This window comes from Falco biarmicus, chromosome 3 (genome assembly GCF_023638135.1).
Source record: "Falco biarmicus isolate bFalBia1 chromosome 3, bFalBia1.pri, whole genome shotgun sequence".
Lineage (NCBI taxonomy): Eukaryota > Metazoa > Chordata > Aves > Falconiformes > Falconidae > Falco > Falco biarmicus.
This window is the reverse complement of record NC_079290.1, coordinates 114,263,321-114,279,540: the sequence shown is the minus strand read 5'-3', so window position 1 is coordinate 114,279,540 and position 16,220 is coordinate 114,263,321. Positions and strand designations below refer to the sequence as shown.

At 56.5% G+C, this 16,220-nt stretch overlaps 1 protein-coding gene across 4 annotated transcripts in view; it reads left to right on the top strand.

Moving 5' to 3' along the window:
• PTPRU (protein tyrosine phosphatase receptor type U) overlaps positions 1 to 16,220 on the top strand; it is a 70,880-nt gene that overhangs the window by 33,530 nt on the left and 21,130 nt on the right. Inside the window, exons 9-21 of one of the 4 annotated variants that reach the window (XM_056332495.1) lie at positions 1,228 to 1,337; positions 1,742 to 1,943; positions 2,803 to 2,905; positions 3,043 to 3,316; positions 5,024 to 5,060; positions 5,569 to 5,707; positions 7,910 to 7,939; positions 9,495 to 9,652; positions 11,932 to 12,122; positions 13,308 to 13,380; positions 14,386 to 14,462; positions 15,263 to 15,280; positions 16,168 to 16,204. In XM_056332495.1, coding sequence (XP_056188470.1) covers positions 1,228 to 1,337; positions 1,742 to 1,943; positions 2,803 to 2,905; positions 3,043 to 3,316; positions 5,024 to 5,060; positions 5,569 to 5,707; positions 7,910 to 7,939; positions 9,495 to 9,652; positions 11,932 to 12,122; positions 13,308 to 13,380; positions 14,386 to 14,462; positions 15,263 to 15,280; positions 16,168 to 16,204 — 1,449 coding nt within the window. The remainder of the gene's footprint in view (positions 1 to 1,227; positions 1,338 to 1,741; positions 1,944 to 2,802; positions 2,906 to 3,042; positions 3,317 to 5,023; positions 5,061 to 5,568; positions 5,708 to 7,909; positions 7,940 to 9,494; positions 9,653 to 11,931; positions 12,123 to 13,307; positions 13,381 to 14,385; positions 14,463 to 15,262; positions 15,281 to 16,167; positions 16,205 to 16,220) is intronic. The other 3 variants (XM_056332496.1, XM_056332497.1, XM_056332498.1) reach the window with 3 other exon arrangements.

Genomic DNA, 16,220 nt, shown 5'->3' with positions numbered 1-16,220 from the left:
CCATGGGGAGGTGTGTGTGGGGAGCCAGTTCTCTCCCTTGCAGGCAGGGTGCATGCAACGCAAGTCAGAATAAATACGTACAAATACATACATATGCGTATATGGATGGCAGAGGGGTATATGTACACCTGGGAGCCTTTGCGTGCCTCTGCTGGTCTCAACCTGGTGCATGCAGAAGCGCATGGTGCCTGTGTGCATGTACACATATATAGTGCCTATACATTTTTTTAAATACATATAGATATATAAAATATCTATATAGGTGCACACTTCCTGCTCTAAAGGTTTCCGTAATTCTCTGTGAATTTAATAAGTGCCTTGTGTACACGTGTAGGACATGGCGCCTCTGATTAAATTAACTTGTAAATCAAGTGGAAATTGTGTATTTGCACAGTGGGAAGCATGCGGAAGGCGATCCCTCTCTCTTGGCCCTGTAATTAGATCTGAACAAAAGCTGCAAAAAAGAAAAATAGAGGGGAAAAGCTGATGTCCCTCTGCAGTGAGAGGGTGTGTGTTTTGGCTCCTCGAGCCTGCAGCGGAGGATGCTGCTGGTGAATCGTGGTCTTGGGGGAGGCAATGGCTCGGCAGTGTTCCTTGCTGACCCCCTCGGGTCAGGAAAGCCATGGTAGAGAAGCAAATATTGATCCCAGTGCTGTCGATCGCGGTTATTATTTGTGGTTATTGGTGGTGGTGGTGTTAATTAGGGGGGAAGTGCTGGGGCATGTCAAGCCTGTCTGCAGATGAGGAGGTTATCGCTCACTGCGGGGAGTGCCGGCAATGTCTCCTGATGATGCTGGCGGCTCTGGGGGAGGGGTTGGATTGTATGAGAAGAGGGAGTTTCTTTTTTCTTTCCTCACACTGGCAAACTTAGGCGAGCTCTGCTGGTGATGCTGAGGCAGGGTGCTTGCTGCTCTGCTGTTGGAAACTGAGCGCGGTACCAGAAATGGTACCTGCGGGGCTTGTGCTGTGGCATGGGGACCTACCCCCAGCAGCGAAGTGTCACCGGTGGGCCTGGGAGTGCAGCGGGAGCGTCATTGCCTGGGAGAGCATCTCCCTGGGGAGCCACCGCTGTCTGGTGGGTGCTGGAGCTGGGTGACGTGGCAGAGGGGATGCGGTGGCTCAGCAGTGGGGCAGAGCTGCTGCAGCCGTCTGGAGGGGTTTCCCGGAGGATTTCTTCTTCCAGCTGTTTTTTTGCCACATCCGAGCACATCCCCTTTCCTTCCCCAGTGCCCGGCGGCATTGCCTCGGAGTCCCTCACCTTCACCCCGCTGGAGGACATGATATTCCTGAAGTGGGAGGAACCGGTGGAGCCCAATGGCCTCATCACGCAGTACGAGGTATGCCCTGGCTGCGGTACCCGCGGGGACGTGGGAGGGTCCCGTTGGAGGGATGCAGTGGGGAGGATCTGGGGCAACTTCTGGCTCTCGGTCGTGGGGGTTAAAGGTGGCTGCAGCATTACTGCTGCCCCCAAGCCCTTTGTTTGGAGCACGGACCCACGCTGCATGGTCCAGCTCACAGGTCTTGTCCCTGCTGCGGACCCTGCTTTCAGGGTCACCGGTGTTACCCAGCAGCAGCTTTTCTGATGAACCTCTGCTTTTGATGTATCCTAAAAAGCCTCTGGCTTCCAGGCTGTCCCCATGCCCATCCCCTCCTCTGAATCCATCCCTTAACCCTTTCTCCACCTGGATCTGAGGTCTCTCCTCTCCTGAGGCCGCTGGTAATGCTCTCCCTGTCCTTGCAGATCAGCTACCAGAGCATCGAGTCCTCCGACCCGGCAGTCAACGTGCCTGGCCCGCGGCGCACCGTCTCCAAACTACGCAACGAGACCTACCACGTCTTCTCCAACCTCCACCCCGGCACCACCTACCTCTTCTCGGTCCGAGCCCGCACCGGCAAGGGCTTTGGCCAGACAGCACTCACCGAGATCACCACCAACATCTCCGGTATGTTCCCCCAGGCTCTGCACCTGGTGCTGGGGCTTCTCCTCTGCCCAGGTGTCCAATGGCAGTGCTGACCCTCCGGTGTGTTCCCATGGATTTTGGTGACTGGATGCTGCTATCAAAGGATGCTCTTGGTGGTGGCAGCTGTGCCGGGAGCCCCCTGGCAGCCCCCCAGACCCATCAGCTGAGCTGCTTATGGGGCTCTGGCTGGGGAGTCCAGCCAGCCCAGTGCACTGGTGCTGTCTGAGCTATCGGTGTACAAGCAAGGGATTAATTGGGGTTTGTTAATAAGCCTTGCAGTACTTGGGGCCGTTTGCTCACATCCGTGGCGTCGCTATTAACTGCAGCAAATGGGCTGAGATGAGCACTAATGGGTGCACCGAAACTGCAAAGCAGTGTCAGCCAGACCCCAGTGGCGGCTGGTGGCTTGGGGACACAGGGGTGTCCCCCACCTTGGTCTGGGGGTGCTGCTGGGCTGGCTTGGGTCTGTTTCTGCTCTGGGGTGGGACGTTCATGCTGTGCTGGCGATTCAGAGTGGTGCTGTCTAGGGGTGCATCTGAAGGTGGGAGCATTCGGGTCCTGCTGAGGTTGGATCCTGCTCCAATCTCCTCCAGTCTGTCAGACTGGTGTTGGTAGCCCCCCTCAGCGCACACCCATGGGTCCTTTCCCAACTATAACACTTGTTCAAGACCTGGAGGGGTTTTCTTTATTTGGAATAATTCACATTACATCATTTGGTGATGCCATGCTGTGGGCAAGGCTGCTTGTGCCTCAGTTTCCCCACTGAGCAGAGGGAAGCCCCAGGTGCATCCCTGGGGACCAGGACTCCCCCCCTGCCCACTCTCCCCTGCTCCTTTTGCAGCTCCCACCTTTGACTATGGGGACATGCCGTCGCCGCTGAGTGAGTCGGAGAGCACCATCACGGTGCTGCTGCGTCCGGCACAGGGCAGAGGGGCTCCCATCAGGTAGGCTGGGGCTGCACGAGGGTGAGACCCCCCCCCCCCCCAAACGGGGTGGTACGGCATGGATGGTGGGGTTGAGCACCAAGGAAAGGGCAGGATCATCCTTTTCCTGAAGCTAACGTGTGCCTGGCCCTCACCAGCACCTACCAGGTCATTGTAGAAGAAGACCGGCCCAAGAAGCTGAAGCGGGAGCTGGGTGGGCAGGAGTGCTTCCCGGTGCCGCTCACCTTCGACGATGCTGTGTCCCGTGGCTCCGTACACTACTTTGGGGCTGAGCTGCCTGCCAGCAGCCTCACCGAAGCCAAACCCTTCACTGTGGGGGACAACCAGACCTACAGCGGCTACTGGAACCCGCCGCTGGAGCCCAAGAAAGCCTATCTCATCTACTTCCAAGCCATGAGCAACCTCAAAGGGGTGAGTAGCCGTGGGACCCCACTATCCAGCAGCGTGTCTGAGGTCCCAGTTGGACCAGGCAGGAGCCCAGCTGGGGTCTGGGGGGGAGTCAAAGAAAACGAGGCTTGTCCCTCTCTGGTCTCACCCTGGGGTCCTGCCCTGGGGAAGCTGCTGCTCCGGGCCACCCTCGTGGCACATGGGGGTCATGGATGGGTGTCCCACTTCCTCCCGGCACCCTGGGCTGTGCCCGTCCCCTTCCCAGTGCCGATGCTGGGGGTGGAGGAGCCCAACCTCTGCTACCTGCTGCGGTATCAGCTGAGACCCCAGCCAGCGCCGGCGCTGGGGAGACCACATTCCAGGAGCTAATCCTGGGGTGAAGGACCATTTGGGCAGCAAGAGCTGTGTGCACATTGCTGGGACCCTCTGCTGACACAGCGGCTGCTGCAGGGAGCTCCTGGGAAGCTGCTGAATTCCGGGGCTGCCCTCTCCCTGCCTGCTGCTGCCGGTTCTCTCAGCGAAGCTGTAACAGCCCTGCTCTGGCAGCAGCCCGTCCATCCCCCCAGGCTGGTGTCCTCCAAGTCACCGGTGGGACCACTGGGAACCCCTGGGGACCTTTCCCAGCTTCACCTGCTCCAGCAGCTCCCATTGCACCCGGGGGAGGATGAGCTGTGAAGCAAAGCAGCAGGACTGCGGCAGCATCCTCATCCTGCACGGCTCCACCTTGCTGGAAAAGTGCTGGTTTTTGAATCCTTTCCTCTGCTCCGGGATCATTCACACCTCACTGGGTTGTAATTAGAGCCGAGACAGACCATTTCTGCTCTGCCTCGCTCGGGCATTGCTGGATAATAACTGGTAGCTGACACTGTTTTATAGCCTTCCTGCTGGGAGGCAATGGATTTGTCCCGGCTGCTGTCAGATGTCATGAAAAAACTAGATCCCAGCTTGGGTTTTTCATGGGTTTTGTGCCAGATGGAGCAAGAAGCAGGAGAAGCAAGAGCTGGTGACCCTGGGGAGAGGGGCTGGAGCTGGCCCTGCCCTGGGCACGCTGCGCGGGCAGGTCTTGATCCGAGGGTGGATGGAGCAGCGTTGCCAGCACTGATATCCTGAGGGGCTGGAGGATGCTCAGGGAAGAAGGCAGTCCTGCCAAAATGGTGCTTTTTATTTTGTAACAGAAGTTGGATGCATGGAAAGATGGAATATCTTAGCTGAAGCCATCCCAAAAAATGCAAATGTGGAAACCGTTGGAGACCTGAGCTGGAAGCCCTCATGGCAACCTTGGCAGCATGTGCAGAGCACTGGGGCTGGGGCTTGAAAACTTTGATTCGTGAAAAACAGCCCTGTAAAGCTCTGAATCATGACCTGGGAGTTTTAGCTGCAGTTGGTGACGTGCTGCTGACATGCGGCTCAGCTGGATCTGCTGGGTCCCTCCTTCGATGATCTTGAGCTTTACTGTCCCCTCTGTGCCAGGAGCGATGGCCTCGACTAGACCTGGGGATGCTGGTGTACGGGATGCTGAGGACGCCGTTCAGCAGCATCTCTTGCTCTGTGTTCTCAGGAGTTCCTTTGGCTCAGCAGTGGGTGCCGCAGCACAAATAACCTGCAGACTCCCTCAGTTTGGGTGTCAAAGCACCAATGGACCAGCCTTGTGTCCGCCCAGCCTCACTCCGAATGGGGAGCGGAGTCGCCAGGGTGCTTACCCGACACTGATCCTCCTTTTTTCCTCCATAGGAAACCAGACTGAACTGTGTCCGGATTGCTCGCAAAGGTGAGCCCTCCCTTTCCCAGCTGGTGGGATCCCGCCGAGGCTGCGGACCCGATCCTGCGGCTGCTCTGGCAGTCGGGGCCGTGCCGGTGGGTGCCGTTACCAGTGCTGGCGGTGGTCGGGGTGCGCATGGTGGTTTATTACAGCCCTATCCTGCACTCGTTTTGCACTTTCTTTAGTGTCTGGGTTTTTTCCCTTGGTTGAGTTTTTCCTCCTAATGCCGTTATTGTGGCTGGATGCTGAATCCAGGGATGGACAAGCTTATGTTGGGCGTGATGGAAAGTGGCACAAAGGGACGGTCTCATCCCACAGGAACTGAGAGAGGGACTTGCCAATGGTCATGGTGTGGCACTGCAGAGCCCCATAATGTCTCGGTGGAATAAAATATATTCAAGGAGCAATGTGCATCCCACCGGACAAATCCCAGTGTTTTCCTGTCTGATGTTGCCACCCCCTCTCCCCCCACAGAGCTGAGCATTGACCCCTCCTATCTGTCCTTGTCCCCTGGCAGCTGCCTGCAAAGAGAGCAAGCGTCCCCTGGAGGTGTCGCAGCACTCGGAGGAGATGGGCCTGATCCTGGGGATCTGTGCTGGAGGGCTCATCGTTCTGATTATCCTCCTGGGAGCCATCATCGTCATCATTCGGAAAGGGTAAGGCAACCTGGTGTCGTGGCTGGTGCCACCATCCATGCCTTCCTCCCAGCTCAGCCTTTCTCCGCTATCCCAGCACTAACTGGGAGTTATTGGTGGTGATACCGCTGCGCTGGTCAGACTCCAAACCCTCCCTTGAGCTGTGCCTCCATGTGCTTGTGCATCCTGCTGGGCATGGTGCCCTCCTTGCTCTGTGACATGAGACATGTCAGGAGGCACTGGGGATGCTGGGGCTTGAGGAGCAAAGTTCTGGGGACATCCCTTTGCCCTCGGGGCTCTGGAGCTCTGTTCCACTGGCCCTGTCCCCTGTATTTTTCAATCTTTTGCTTCTTTCTCTGCTGCTTCTCGATTTTGTGCTGCTCTGTCAGTTCTGCATTGATGGAAATGCTTCTGCTCTGGCCGTGCTGGTGCCCTGCCATGGGGGGTGTTGGGGATGGGGCTGCACACGGTTCCCATGCATCGGGCTGGCATTCCTGGGGGCAGGGAGGAGGGGAAGGCATTTTCACCATCACCCTTCTGCTGAGCACCCAGCACCTCCCAGCGCTGGGGGACAGAGCCCTGGGGGTGCTCGCTTCTGGGGTGATGGCTGGAAAAAGAATTTCCATCCATGGCTCTTACCTGGAAAGTGGTGCAGTGTGTCTTGCTGAAATACTGGGGCAGACTCTGGCTCTCATCTTGGGCTCTAGTTCGTTGAGAGTGTTGGGAGGAGCAGCATCCCCCCTTCCTCTGGGGCTGGGCAGGGGGCTGCCGGGGGCTGGGTGCCCTGGTGTGCGGGTGCTCAAACCATCCCAGCTTCTCCTGGGCTTGTTTTAATGGGGAGCCACTGAGCTTCCAGTGAAACATGAGCAATCCCTTGCTGAGAGCCTCCACCTGGCTCTAAATGAGTCGTTAAGATTTGGGTGCGTGCTGGAGGGGAGGTTTTCCCAGGGCTGATGGTTCCTGGGGACCCCCAAACTGCTCTCCCACCCCCTTGGGGGTCCCCATGCTCCCCATGCTGGCTGGGGAGCTGAGCGCGGCTGCCGTGGCGGTGGGCTTTCACTTGGGAAGGGAGGAGGGCGAGGGCTTTTGGGGACACTCAGCCCCGGGAGTGCTGGGGATGTGGCCGCTGCGTTTTGCTTGGGTGCAGCGCTCTGGAAAGCAGCTTCTGACGGTGCGGGGCTGGAGGCAGCGCCGAGCTGGAGGGCTCTCGAAGCAGGGGAGAAAGGGCAGCAATTAAATGCCTTCCCCGTGCAGGGATGATGGGAGGAAAGTACGTTAACAGCCAGGGGGGAGAGAAAAATAGCAGGGCACAACCTCAGCCCCTGTAAATCTGCAAAGCTCTTTATGGCTTCGTTCACCCTGAAAGGATTCTTGCTGATTTATGCCAGCTGGAGAAGCAAGGCTGTGGCATCCCTGCACGCTGCAAGGGGTGCAGGACTGGCCCGTGGCTCCCCGCCTGCTGCTGCTCTGGGCAGATGCCTGTGCGTATGGCATCAGATCTGTCCCTGACAGAGCAAGTGGCGGCGGTGCCGATGTATTTTTGATGTATTTTTGGGAGTGACGCTGTGGGTAGGAAGCCATGAGTGCGGCTGCTGCATTCCCATTGCCAGTGCTGCAGGGCAGGAGGAGGAGGAGGAGCAGCTTTGCTTCAGCATCCCGGGGTGAACCTGTTGAAGGACAAACCAGAACCACAAATCAGACCCGGTGGTGAGGGCCCTGAATTTGGGGCTGTTGGAAAGTGGGACAAGCTTATAAGTCTTCTCCAGAGCGTTTTGCTGGAAAAACACCGATGTGGTGGAAGGGCTATGCACCCCCGGAATACGCTTGCCCCTAATAAATAGTGCACTGGAAGCATGATGTCCTGACCCTGCTTCTTCCCCTGGGGCTGCCCGGCCCCTAGCTGGCTCCCTGGGGATGCCCTATATTTTGGATACGTTTGCTGTTCAGCCTTAAAACTTGTGGAATAACCCCTTGGACAACGGTACTATGGACACCCCACTGCTGGTGCGGGGCCTGAGGTCACCCTGAGAGCCGGTGCTTGGGCCCTGCTGCCGGGATGCCGGCTCCTGCCCGGAGTAGATACGGATGCAAAAGGGGAGCCGGGTTTCTTTACGGTGCATTTAATTTTATGGCAGCCGAGTTGCCCTGTAACCCCCCTTCCCTATGCTGGAGAAAAGCTGCTTATGCAATTTCTGCTGTTCTCTTTGTTTGCATGCTTGCCAGGAGGAACTACTATTCTTATTCCTATTACCCGTAAGTAATTGTCATTCTTTTTCTCCTTCACCCTTCCTCTCGGCCGCCCCCCTTGCCCTGCTGCTCCAACAAGTCCTTTTCTCTGCTGAGTACATTTTAAAGGCCTCTTTGGCTTGGGGAAAATAATGCTGCTGAGCTCGTTAGACTAAAGACAGCATAAAGGGAAAGGGTCAGTGACTCTGGCTTGAATTCTGGATTTTGGCAGCATCCCAGCCCCTCCAAGATCTGACATGGGCTTGGGTCCCCTGTTCGTCCTTCCCCTGGTTTAATCCCTGCTCTGGGTTTTGGGAGCCTGATGGTGCCTCTCAAAAACACTCAGTTGGGTTTTTTTTGCCTGAATGTCTTGGATTTGTGGTGTGAGGTTTGGTTCTAGCGAGAGCTCCTGGGCTTTCCCAGCATCTTCATTAGGTGCCTAACAGGGACCTTGCGTGGGGGGGAAAAAGCCTCCCTGGTGGGTGCTGAGCACATGTGCAGTTAGCCTGTCCCTTGGGATGGATTTGGCCCCCAGGCATGGTTTTAGATTCATAGAATTACATATTATTGTGATTTGTGGTGGGCATTATCTGTTCATGCAGGCTTTGAAAAAAAGAAGATGGTCCCAAATGAAAATTCATAGAATCACAGAGGGCTTTGGGTTGGGAGGGACCTTTACAGGCCACCTAGTCCCAGCCCCCTGCAGTGAGCAGGGGCATCTTCAACTGGATCAGGATGTTCACAGCCCTGTCCAGCCTGACCTTGAACGTTTCCAGGGGATGGGGCATCTACCACCTCTCTGGGCAACCTGTGCCACCATTACACCACCCTCATCATAAAAAAAATTTCTTCCTTCTGTCTGGTCTGAATCTTCCCTCTTTTAGTTTCAAACCATTACCCTTTGTCCTGTTGCTACAGGCGCTATTAAAGAGTCCATCCCCGTCGTTCTCCTACAACCCTCCTTTACCTACCGTAAGGCAGCAGTAGGGTCTCCCCGGTGCCTTCCCTTCTCCAGGCTGAACAACCCCAGCTCCCTCAGCCTGTCCCCGCAGGAGCAGCATTCCAGCCCTCTCCCTGTTCGTGTGGGTCCCCCTGGACCCGCTCCGGCAGTTCCCCATCTGCCCTCTGCTTCTTGCGCTCACACCGTGCAGCGCAGCGATGTGCCTGGCGCGTTGGATGACCAGCGAGGTGGTGTGGAGCGAGGGGTGGGTGATGCCTGGGGAAATGGGGCTGGGGGAGAGCTGGGGCAGACCTGTGCGGGGCCAGGCAGCCGGGGAGAGCCTTTGCTGGCACAAGGAGCGCTCCCGGCTGTGCCAGCCGCTGGGTGTTTTGGGGAGGGGATGGGAGGGCACGTTGAGGATGAGCAGCTGGACTTGCTGCAGCCAGTGAGAGCTGACCCATGTGTGTGACCAGCTTGGGGCACCAGAAGAGCAAAGCATGCTGATAGCTGATGGAAATAATCCATCCTGCTCCCTGAAATAATCCGAGCCCTGTAGCTTTGGGGGGACATCTTACAGCACCGCTGGGTCAGCCCTACTTACCTGCGCTTCTTCCCCCTCCTCCCCTTTGCATCCCCCTGTAGAAAACCCGTCAACATGACCAAAGCGACCATTAACTACCGCCACGAGAAGACGCACATGATGAGTGCTATCGACAGGAGCTTCACCGACCAGAGCACGCTGCAGGAGGACGAGCGCCTGGGGCTCTCCTTCATGGACACCCACAACTACGGCAACCGAGGTGAGGACAGGGACCTGTGGTGTCCCCCTGCCCCCATCCAGCTGCAGCGAGGGTCCTCGGTGATCCCTAAATATCCCCAAAACAGCTGAAACATTTATCCGAGGCTCAGTAGCAGGTATTGAATCTGATATGTGTGGGATGTTGCAGGCTTTTCCCTGCTCTGCATAAACCTCCAAGGACATTGATCTCATTGGTGTCTGTAGGAGCTTTTGTTATCATCCAGGCTTTGCTGAAGGAAATTGAGCTGGGGCTCGGTCTCTGCATCTCAGCCTCTTGAAGCAGAGAGCTGAGCTGCTGGCTGGGAGGGTTGAGGCCATTTGTGGGCTCAAACACTGGCTGCAGCCCCCCAGAGCTGGGTGAACCCCAACTCTTCGCTTATGCCGAGGCTGAAAGCTTTGCACCAGCCTTCACCCCGCACACCTGACGTGGCTCTGCTCCGCGGTGTTCTGCACAGTCCTGGCCTTTGAAGGGTTAAAAGAGCCACAGTGTTCGCATCAGAGGGAGACTGATAATTTAACACCCACTGGAGTATGCATCTCTGTGCTGATTTAGTTGTAAAATAACTCGTTGGATGCCCCAGTTTCAACCATATGCTAATAACATCTGTTACAGTAACTTCAAGATGCTGCTTACACACGGCTCTTCTCCGCCGGCTGCGGGATTAATACGTTTCGCAGCATTGTCTCATGGATAATGGAAGCCCAGAGGGCAAACTTTTCCTCCTCTTAATACATCTGGCTAGGTGTATTACTTGTTGGTTGCTGTCCTCAACATGCCCAAAGGCTGATGGGTCTCTGAGCGGGGACTGCTGGCCCTCGGTTTCTTCAGGGAAGGGGCTGTGGGGCCGCATCCTGCTCCCACCTGTGTGCTGGCTCTGTTGCTGGCTGCTACTCATCCCTCTGCTTGGTAGAGGAGGAGATGCGAGGAGCTTGGGTTCTCTGCCACAGCTGGGGGCGGCCACTACTGTGGCCACTGCCTGCCTATAAGCATCGTTAATTAACGAAGGTAAATGAGCAGGCTGCTCCGTGAGCAGCTGGGGGCTGTTCCCCACCATGCCTCAGTTTCTTTGCACTTAAAAGGTGTCACTAATCCTTCTTACAGAAACGCAGGTGCGTCCTCGGTGTGTGGCTCCATGGAGCTGTCAGCATCTCGCAGACTCGTGGATTTAATTTCTCTTAAAACCCAGCGGTCAGTGTACCCGTCAGCCACGCCGTGGGGTGCAGCATGGCTCTCCCATGTTGTCCCATTGGTTCAGCCATGCGCTGGCAGCCTGGGAGGGAGATGTTTCTGGTTGCAAAGGTTGCAGCATCATCTCCTTAGGGGTTGTGATGCCTGATGGAGACCCTGCTCTGTGCATGTGCTGCACCCATGTTGCACCCGTGTTGTACCCACACTGCACCAGTGTTGCACGAGCAGCCGGGAGGTGCATCAGGGGGCGAGGGGCTGCTCCTTGCATTCAAGCAGATCAAAACCACCAAGCCTGGGAGCTTTGTGAGGGGGGATGGCAAGGGCGATTTTCAGAAGTGTTGTTAGGGGAAAGTGCACCCAGGATGCACTGTCTTGCAAAGCTGCTTCCCAGCAGTGTGGGGACAGCGTTCCAGGCTGGCTGCTGCAGGATCCATGCCTGCCACATCTTGGGGAGCTGTTGGAGTGTGTCAGGTTTTGTGCAGACCCAGATTTCAAGATGTGGTGTGGGACCTTCCCCTGATAAATGTAGGTGAGGTCTTAGTCTGGTTCTGCTGGTAATTACACAGCAAAGGCATAAAGCAGGTAAATGCTGCATAAACTCCCCAATTAAACAGCAGCGAGCTCCATTTGTGTCAGTGCTAGGAATATGGCACCGGTATCTAGGAGTGAGGAAAACTAACTGTTAAGCTGGGCTGGAGACTTTGGCAATGTGATTTTTCAAGTTAGGACTTTGTGTGAATATTTGGGCACGTAGCTCTTACTTGTCTGCAGGGGAGTTAATTGTTCCAGTAGGTGGGAAATAAGTTTATTAATCCCCTTAAGATCTTGCCCACTGATTTCTAAGAGATCTGCTGTGGTCCTAAAAGGCTGTAATGGGTATTTTCAGCTTTGTGGTATGGGAAGCGCTGCGGAGAGCAGAGGGGTGTCTGGGCTGCTTGTGGTGCCTGGAGAGGGTCTGGCTGCAGTACCGGCATCCCCTGGGGATGTTTCCAGGTGCCCTGTCACCCCTCTGTGGGTGCTAGGAGGTGATGGGGATGCAGTCTAAGGCTTTGCTCTCCTGATGGCCCCTGGTTCTCCCTCTGCTTCTGCAGGTGACCAGCGCAGCAGCGTGGTCAACGAGTCCAGCAGCCTGCTGGGGGGCTCCCCCCGCCGCCAGTGCGGCCGCAAAGGGTCCCCATATCACACTGGGCAGCTCCATCCTGCCGTGCGGGTGGCAGATCTCCTCCAGCATATCAACCAGATGAAGACAGCAGAAGGCTACGGCTTCAAGCAGGAGTACGAGGTGGGAACATCTTGTGCTGGTGTCTTGGGGAGGGTGGGAGGTAGGCTGGAGAAGGTGGCGCGGGTAGGACCCCTGTGCAGGGAGGAGATGCTGCAGACTTGGAGCTGCGATGCTCTGGACAGCAGGAGCTGGAGCTCACAGCTCTCTGGGCCGGCGTTAGCAGCACGTGGGGTGTCCCTGGGTCTGGATCAAATCTCTGGTCCTGGCAGCTCAGGATTTAATCATCAGCCAAGCCAGTCCTGCCAGCCCACACCTCTCCTGTCCGCAGTGCATCATCCCCTCTCTCCTGCAAGAGCCGGGGATGCTTCTCCCATTCTCAGGTCCTCCTGGGCACCACGATCTTGTGTTCTGCTGCTCTCCAGCACGCTTGTCCTGTGATAAGCATGGCCATAGCCTAAGGACAAGCAAGTCCTCTAGAGTCTGGCATCTCCCGAGACCGTGCAGACCCTAGGGAGAGGATGTGGGAGAGAGAGGGGGTGTGATCCCAGGGGAGGGAAGTCCCCCCCGAGGGTCCATCCCACCTCACTGGGCCAGAGCGCTTGTAACGGAGCACACTGTTCTCCATGTCTACTGCAGCACACCCAACAGAGTTGATTCCTGACTCCTCGGTGTCCCACAGGTCTGGCGATTGAAATTTCCCAGTGAGAATACTGTTTAATGCTTGGTTGTTTCAAGTGCAGGAGCTTTCCCTCCCTCCCCCCGCCCCCCCCCGCCTTTCATGTATTGGACAAACCAGGGCTTGCTATAATCATTAGTGCTCCTTGAAAAGCTGCTATATGTTCTTGGAACTAGTCATTTGAAAGCACTCAGATATTATGGGAGGGGAGAAAACATGTAATTTCCTTCCACTTTCCTCCTCTTACGCCAATCTATGAATACTACTGTTATTATACACAAACCTATTCTGTGCTGGGGAGAGAAAGGGGCTGGGGAGGTTTAGAAAAAAAACCAAAACCAACCCTGGAAAAAAACCCAGGCTGTCTATAATTTGCTGGAAAATGGGGCATGTTGTGGATGCAACAGAAACGTGTAGCTGGCAGAGCGTGCCATGGAGGTGGAGCTGGGGCTGCAGGACCCAGGTGCTGGGGTGGAGGGACCACCCTGTCTGCCCTGCTCCCCAGGCTGGTGCTGGGGGGGACCCCACAGTCCTGCCCTCGGGTCATGATGACCATCCTTTTCTTACAGAGTTTCTTTGAAGGCTGGGATGCTTCGAAGAAGAAAGACAAGACCAAAGGGAGACAGGATCATGTGTCGACATGTGAGTGCCATTAGCAAAGGCTTAGATGCCCCAAGCAGCTTGAAAAACCTTCTGAAGGGCTTTGGGCCTTTTTTTTGGTAGATGTGTGGTCCATGGCAAGAATAAACTGGTGGGGTTTGTTTGGTCAAGAGCAGCAGAAGGGTCCTTGCTCAGTGCTGGGGTCCCAGACTGAGAGCTTCTGTTGGGCATTGGACACCAGAGCAAATAGGAGGGCTGGAACTGCATAACTCTTGAGGATGGGACATCTTGGGTTGATGATAACATCACTATGATATTCTGGTTGGTGCTGGAAGGCCCCAGATAACCTGGGGTGTGTTTTCTTGTATGGACTTAGAAACTACAGCCCTGCCTTGGTGGGGATGTGCAGGATGAGACAAAGGGGTTGAATGGTGAGTTGTTAGGACAGCAGATTGGGAAGGGGCTTGACCCCACCAGAGAAAGGATGCTCCTCGCCAGCTCCCTCCAGTCAGTTTGGCACAGCCGCTTTGCTTCCTGCTTCATCTCCAGTGATGTTCTTGCTGAATGGAGGCACCAAGCCTGGCACTCCAGGACCTCTGGTGCTCTCTACCTCCTGCATGCTTTGTCCGCAACTTCATCCCTTCCGCTGCAGCATTGTCTGGGGCTGAGGTGGGCACCGGAGGTTGGACAGAGCTTTCTGCTCGCCTGTCTGGGCTCTGGCCATCCTGGTGCCCTGCCAGGGAGGATGGCAGGATGCTGGAGGGTGGGTGCTCTCTGTCTTTGGCAGGACTGGGCAGAGGTCAGGGAGATGCTGCGCTGACAGCTGCTCGCCCGTGTCCCTCCTGGTCTAAACCACCATCTTTGGGAAGACCCCCACCAGTTTGTATTGATTGCTCCTGAGCATGTCCCACCTGCCTGCATTTTGCAGATTCCTGGTGCAAAACAATTGCAAAGGGCACCTAGGAGCCCTGGGACATGGGGGGTGACACGCTGTCCCCGTGCTCGCCTGCCCAGGGGCTGATAGTCCCTTCTCCCCTTGCTCTCCAGATGACCGTCACCGAGTGAAGCTGCACCCGCTGCTGGGTGATCCCAACTCGGACTACATCAATGCCAACTACATCGATGTAAGTAGGGACAGTGCCTGTCTCCGTGGGGGGTCTAGGCTGGAACAGCAGCTTCTTGTGGACCCTGTGGACTGTCAGGGTCTGTCCAGCGTCTGGAGGAGCTTAGACAGCCCGGAATGGGTTGATCTGTGCGTTCCTGAGACATGCCATGAAGAGCCTGCCTGATTTATTTATGTTCTTTTCACCTTCGGTTTCTGCTTGCTGTGTCCCTCCTGTCTGTGCTCCGCTCTGTCCCTCCTTTCTCATCCCCTCTCTCCTCCCCTTTTCCATCCTCTCTTCTCCCTTCACCTGCTCTCATGTCCATAGCGCTCCCTCCCTCCCTGCTGGGTGGAGGATGCAGAGGCTGAGGGGACCAGCTGGGGCCTCACACCGGGATACCCGGGTCCTCCCAATGCACGTGAGTCTGGGCAGAGCTGGGCCCTGGTGTCCTCTGAGAGCAACGTCCCCCCCAGCGATGTTCCCTGCCAGCAGTGCGGAGACCAGGGAAGGTGCAGGGAGGCTCCGCCGAGCGCAGGCTCGAGCATTTCCTGGACGTGGCAGCAAATCCCACTCTTCCCACCTGCTTGGAGGACGTCGTTTATCAGTGGTGGCCTGATGCCACCGCGATGGGTTCCCTGTGCCCGAGCTGCATCCCTGTGCCTGTCCCCTGTCCCCATGTGTCCTTTCTCCCCTGTGGCTGTCTGGCTGTCCATGCCCTGCTCCGGGGCAGGTGTTCTAACTTGGCTCTTGATTTCTGCCTCACTAATGTCTCTGTCTCTGATCTTTTTCTCTTAAACCTGTGTCCCAACGGGATCATTAAGATTCGGATAAACCGAGAAGTAAGTAGATGGTTCCCCTCTCCTCTCTGCTCCCGTGTCCTCCCAGGCGTCATACTGGGCAGCATGCTGTTAAATAGCATCAGGGAGAGGCAGGCTGGGAAAATCTGTGGATAAACTTGGGTATGGTCCAGGGAAGGGGAGAGCGAGCTCTCCATGGCACGTCCTCCCTGGGGTGATGGAGAGCAGGGCCTGTGTGCTCGGAAGAAGGGTTGAATTCAGCCTACAGAAATGCCCCGTGAAAGGACCCACGGTGGATGGAGAAGCCACCACCACCTCCATGCATGTGATGTGGCTTAACTCTGTTGGACCTGTGGTCAAGGTTGTGGGACGCTGGGTCTCCGGTCCCTTTGGCAGTGGTCTCGCTGGGATATGCTCTTTGGGCTGGTACGTCCCTGTGAAGAGTTGGGAACGGCCCCAGTAAGCAGCTGGCATGAAGGAGGGGAATGGGGCAGTCACTCAGCACCGTGGGGCTGTTGCAGGATTGGGGTATCATTAATGGGGCTCTCATGGTGGTGTTGCCGTGCTCAGGCCCGGTGTGGTGGCAGCAAGAGCTGGGATTGAACTAGTGGACCCCAGGATGCCAGCTGGGAGCTGCTGGGGACTTTGGTGCAGAGCATCGCTGAGAGCTGGTGTTGCATGAGCCTTTCGTGGGCTGTGGGGTGTGCGCCCTCCCGGGACAGGGTGTGCTGGGTGCCAGGTGGCTGCTGAGCCTCCTCCTCCTCCTGCAGCGGTGGGTGGCACTGCGCCGGTGGCCAGGACCTGGCCTGACAGATGTGGGGAGTCGCTACTAATTAGGTGACTGTGAGACATTTTAGGGGGCTGTGCCCCAGCTCCTGAGTGTCCTGTGTCCCCCCAGCTGGTGACCGAGGTCTCTGCTTCCCTTGCAGGGCTACCACAGGTCCAACCACTTCATAGCCACGCAAGGTGAGCTGCCCCTCCC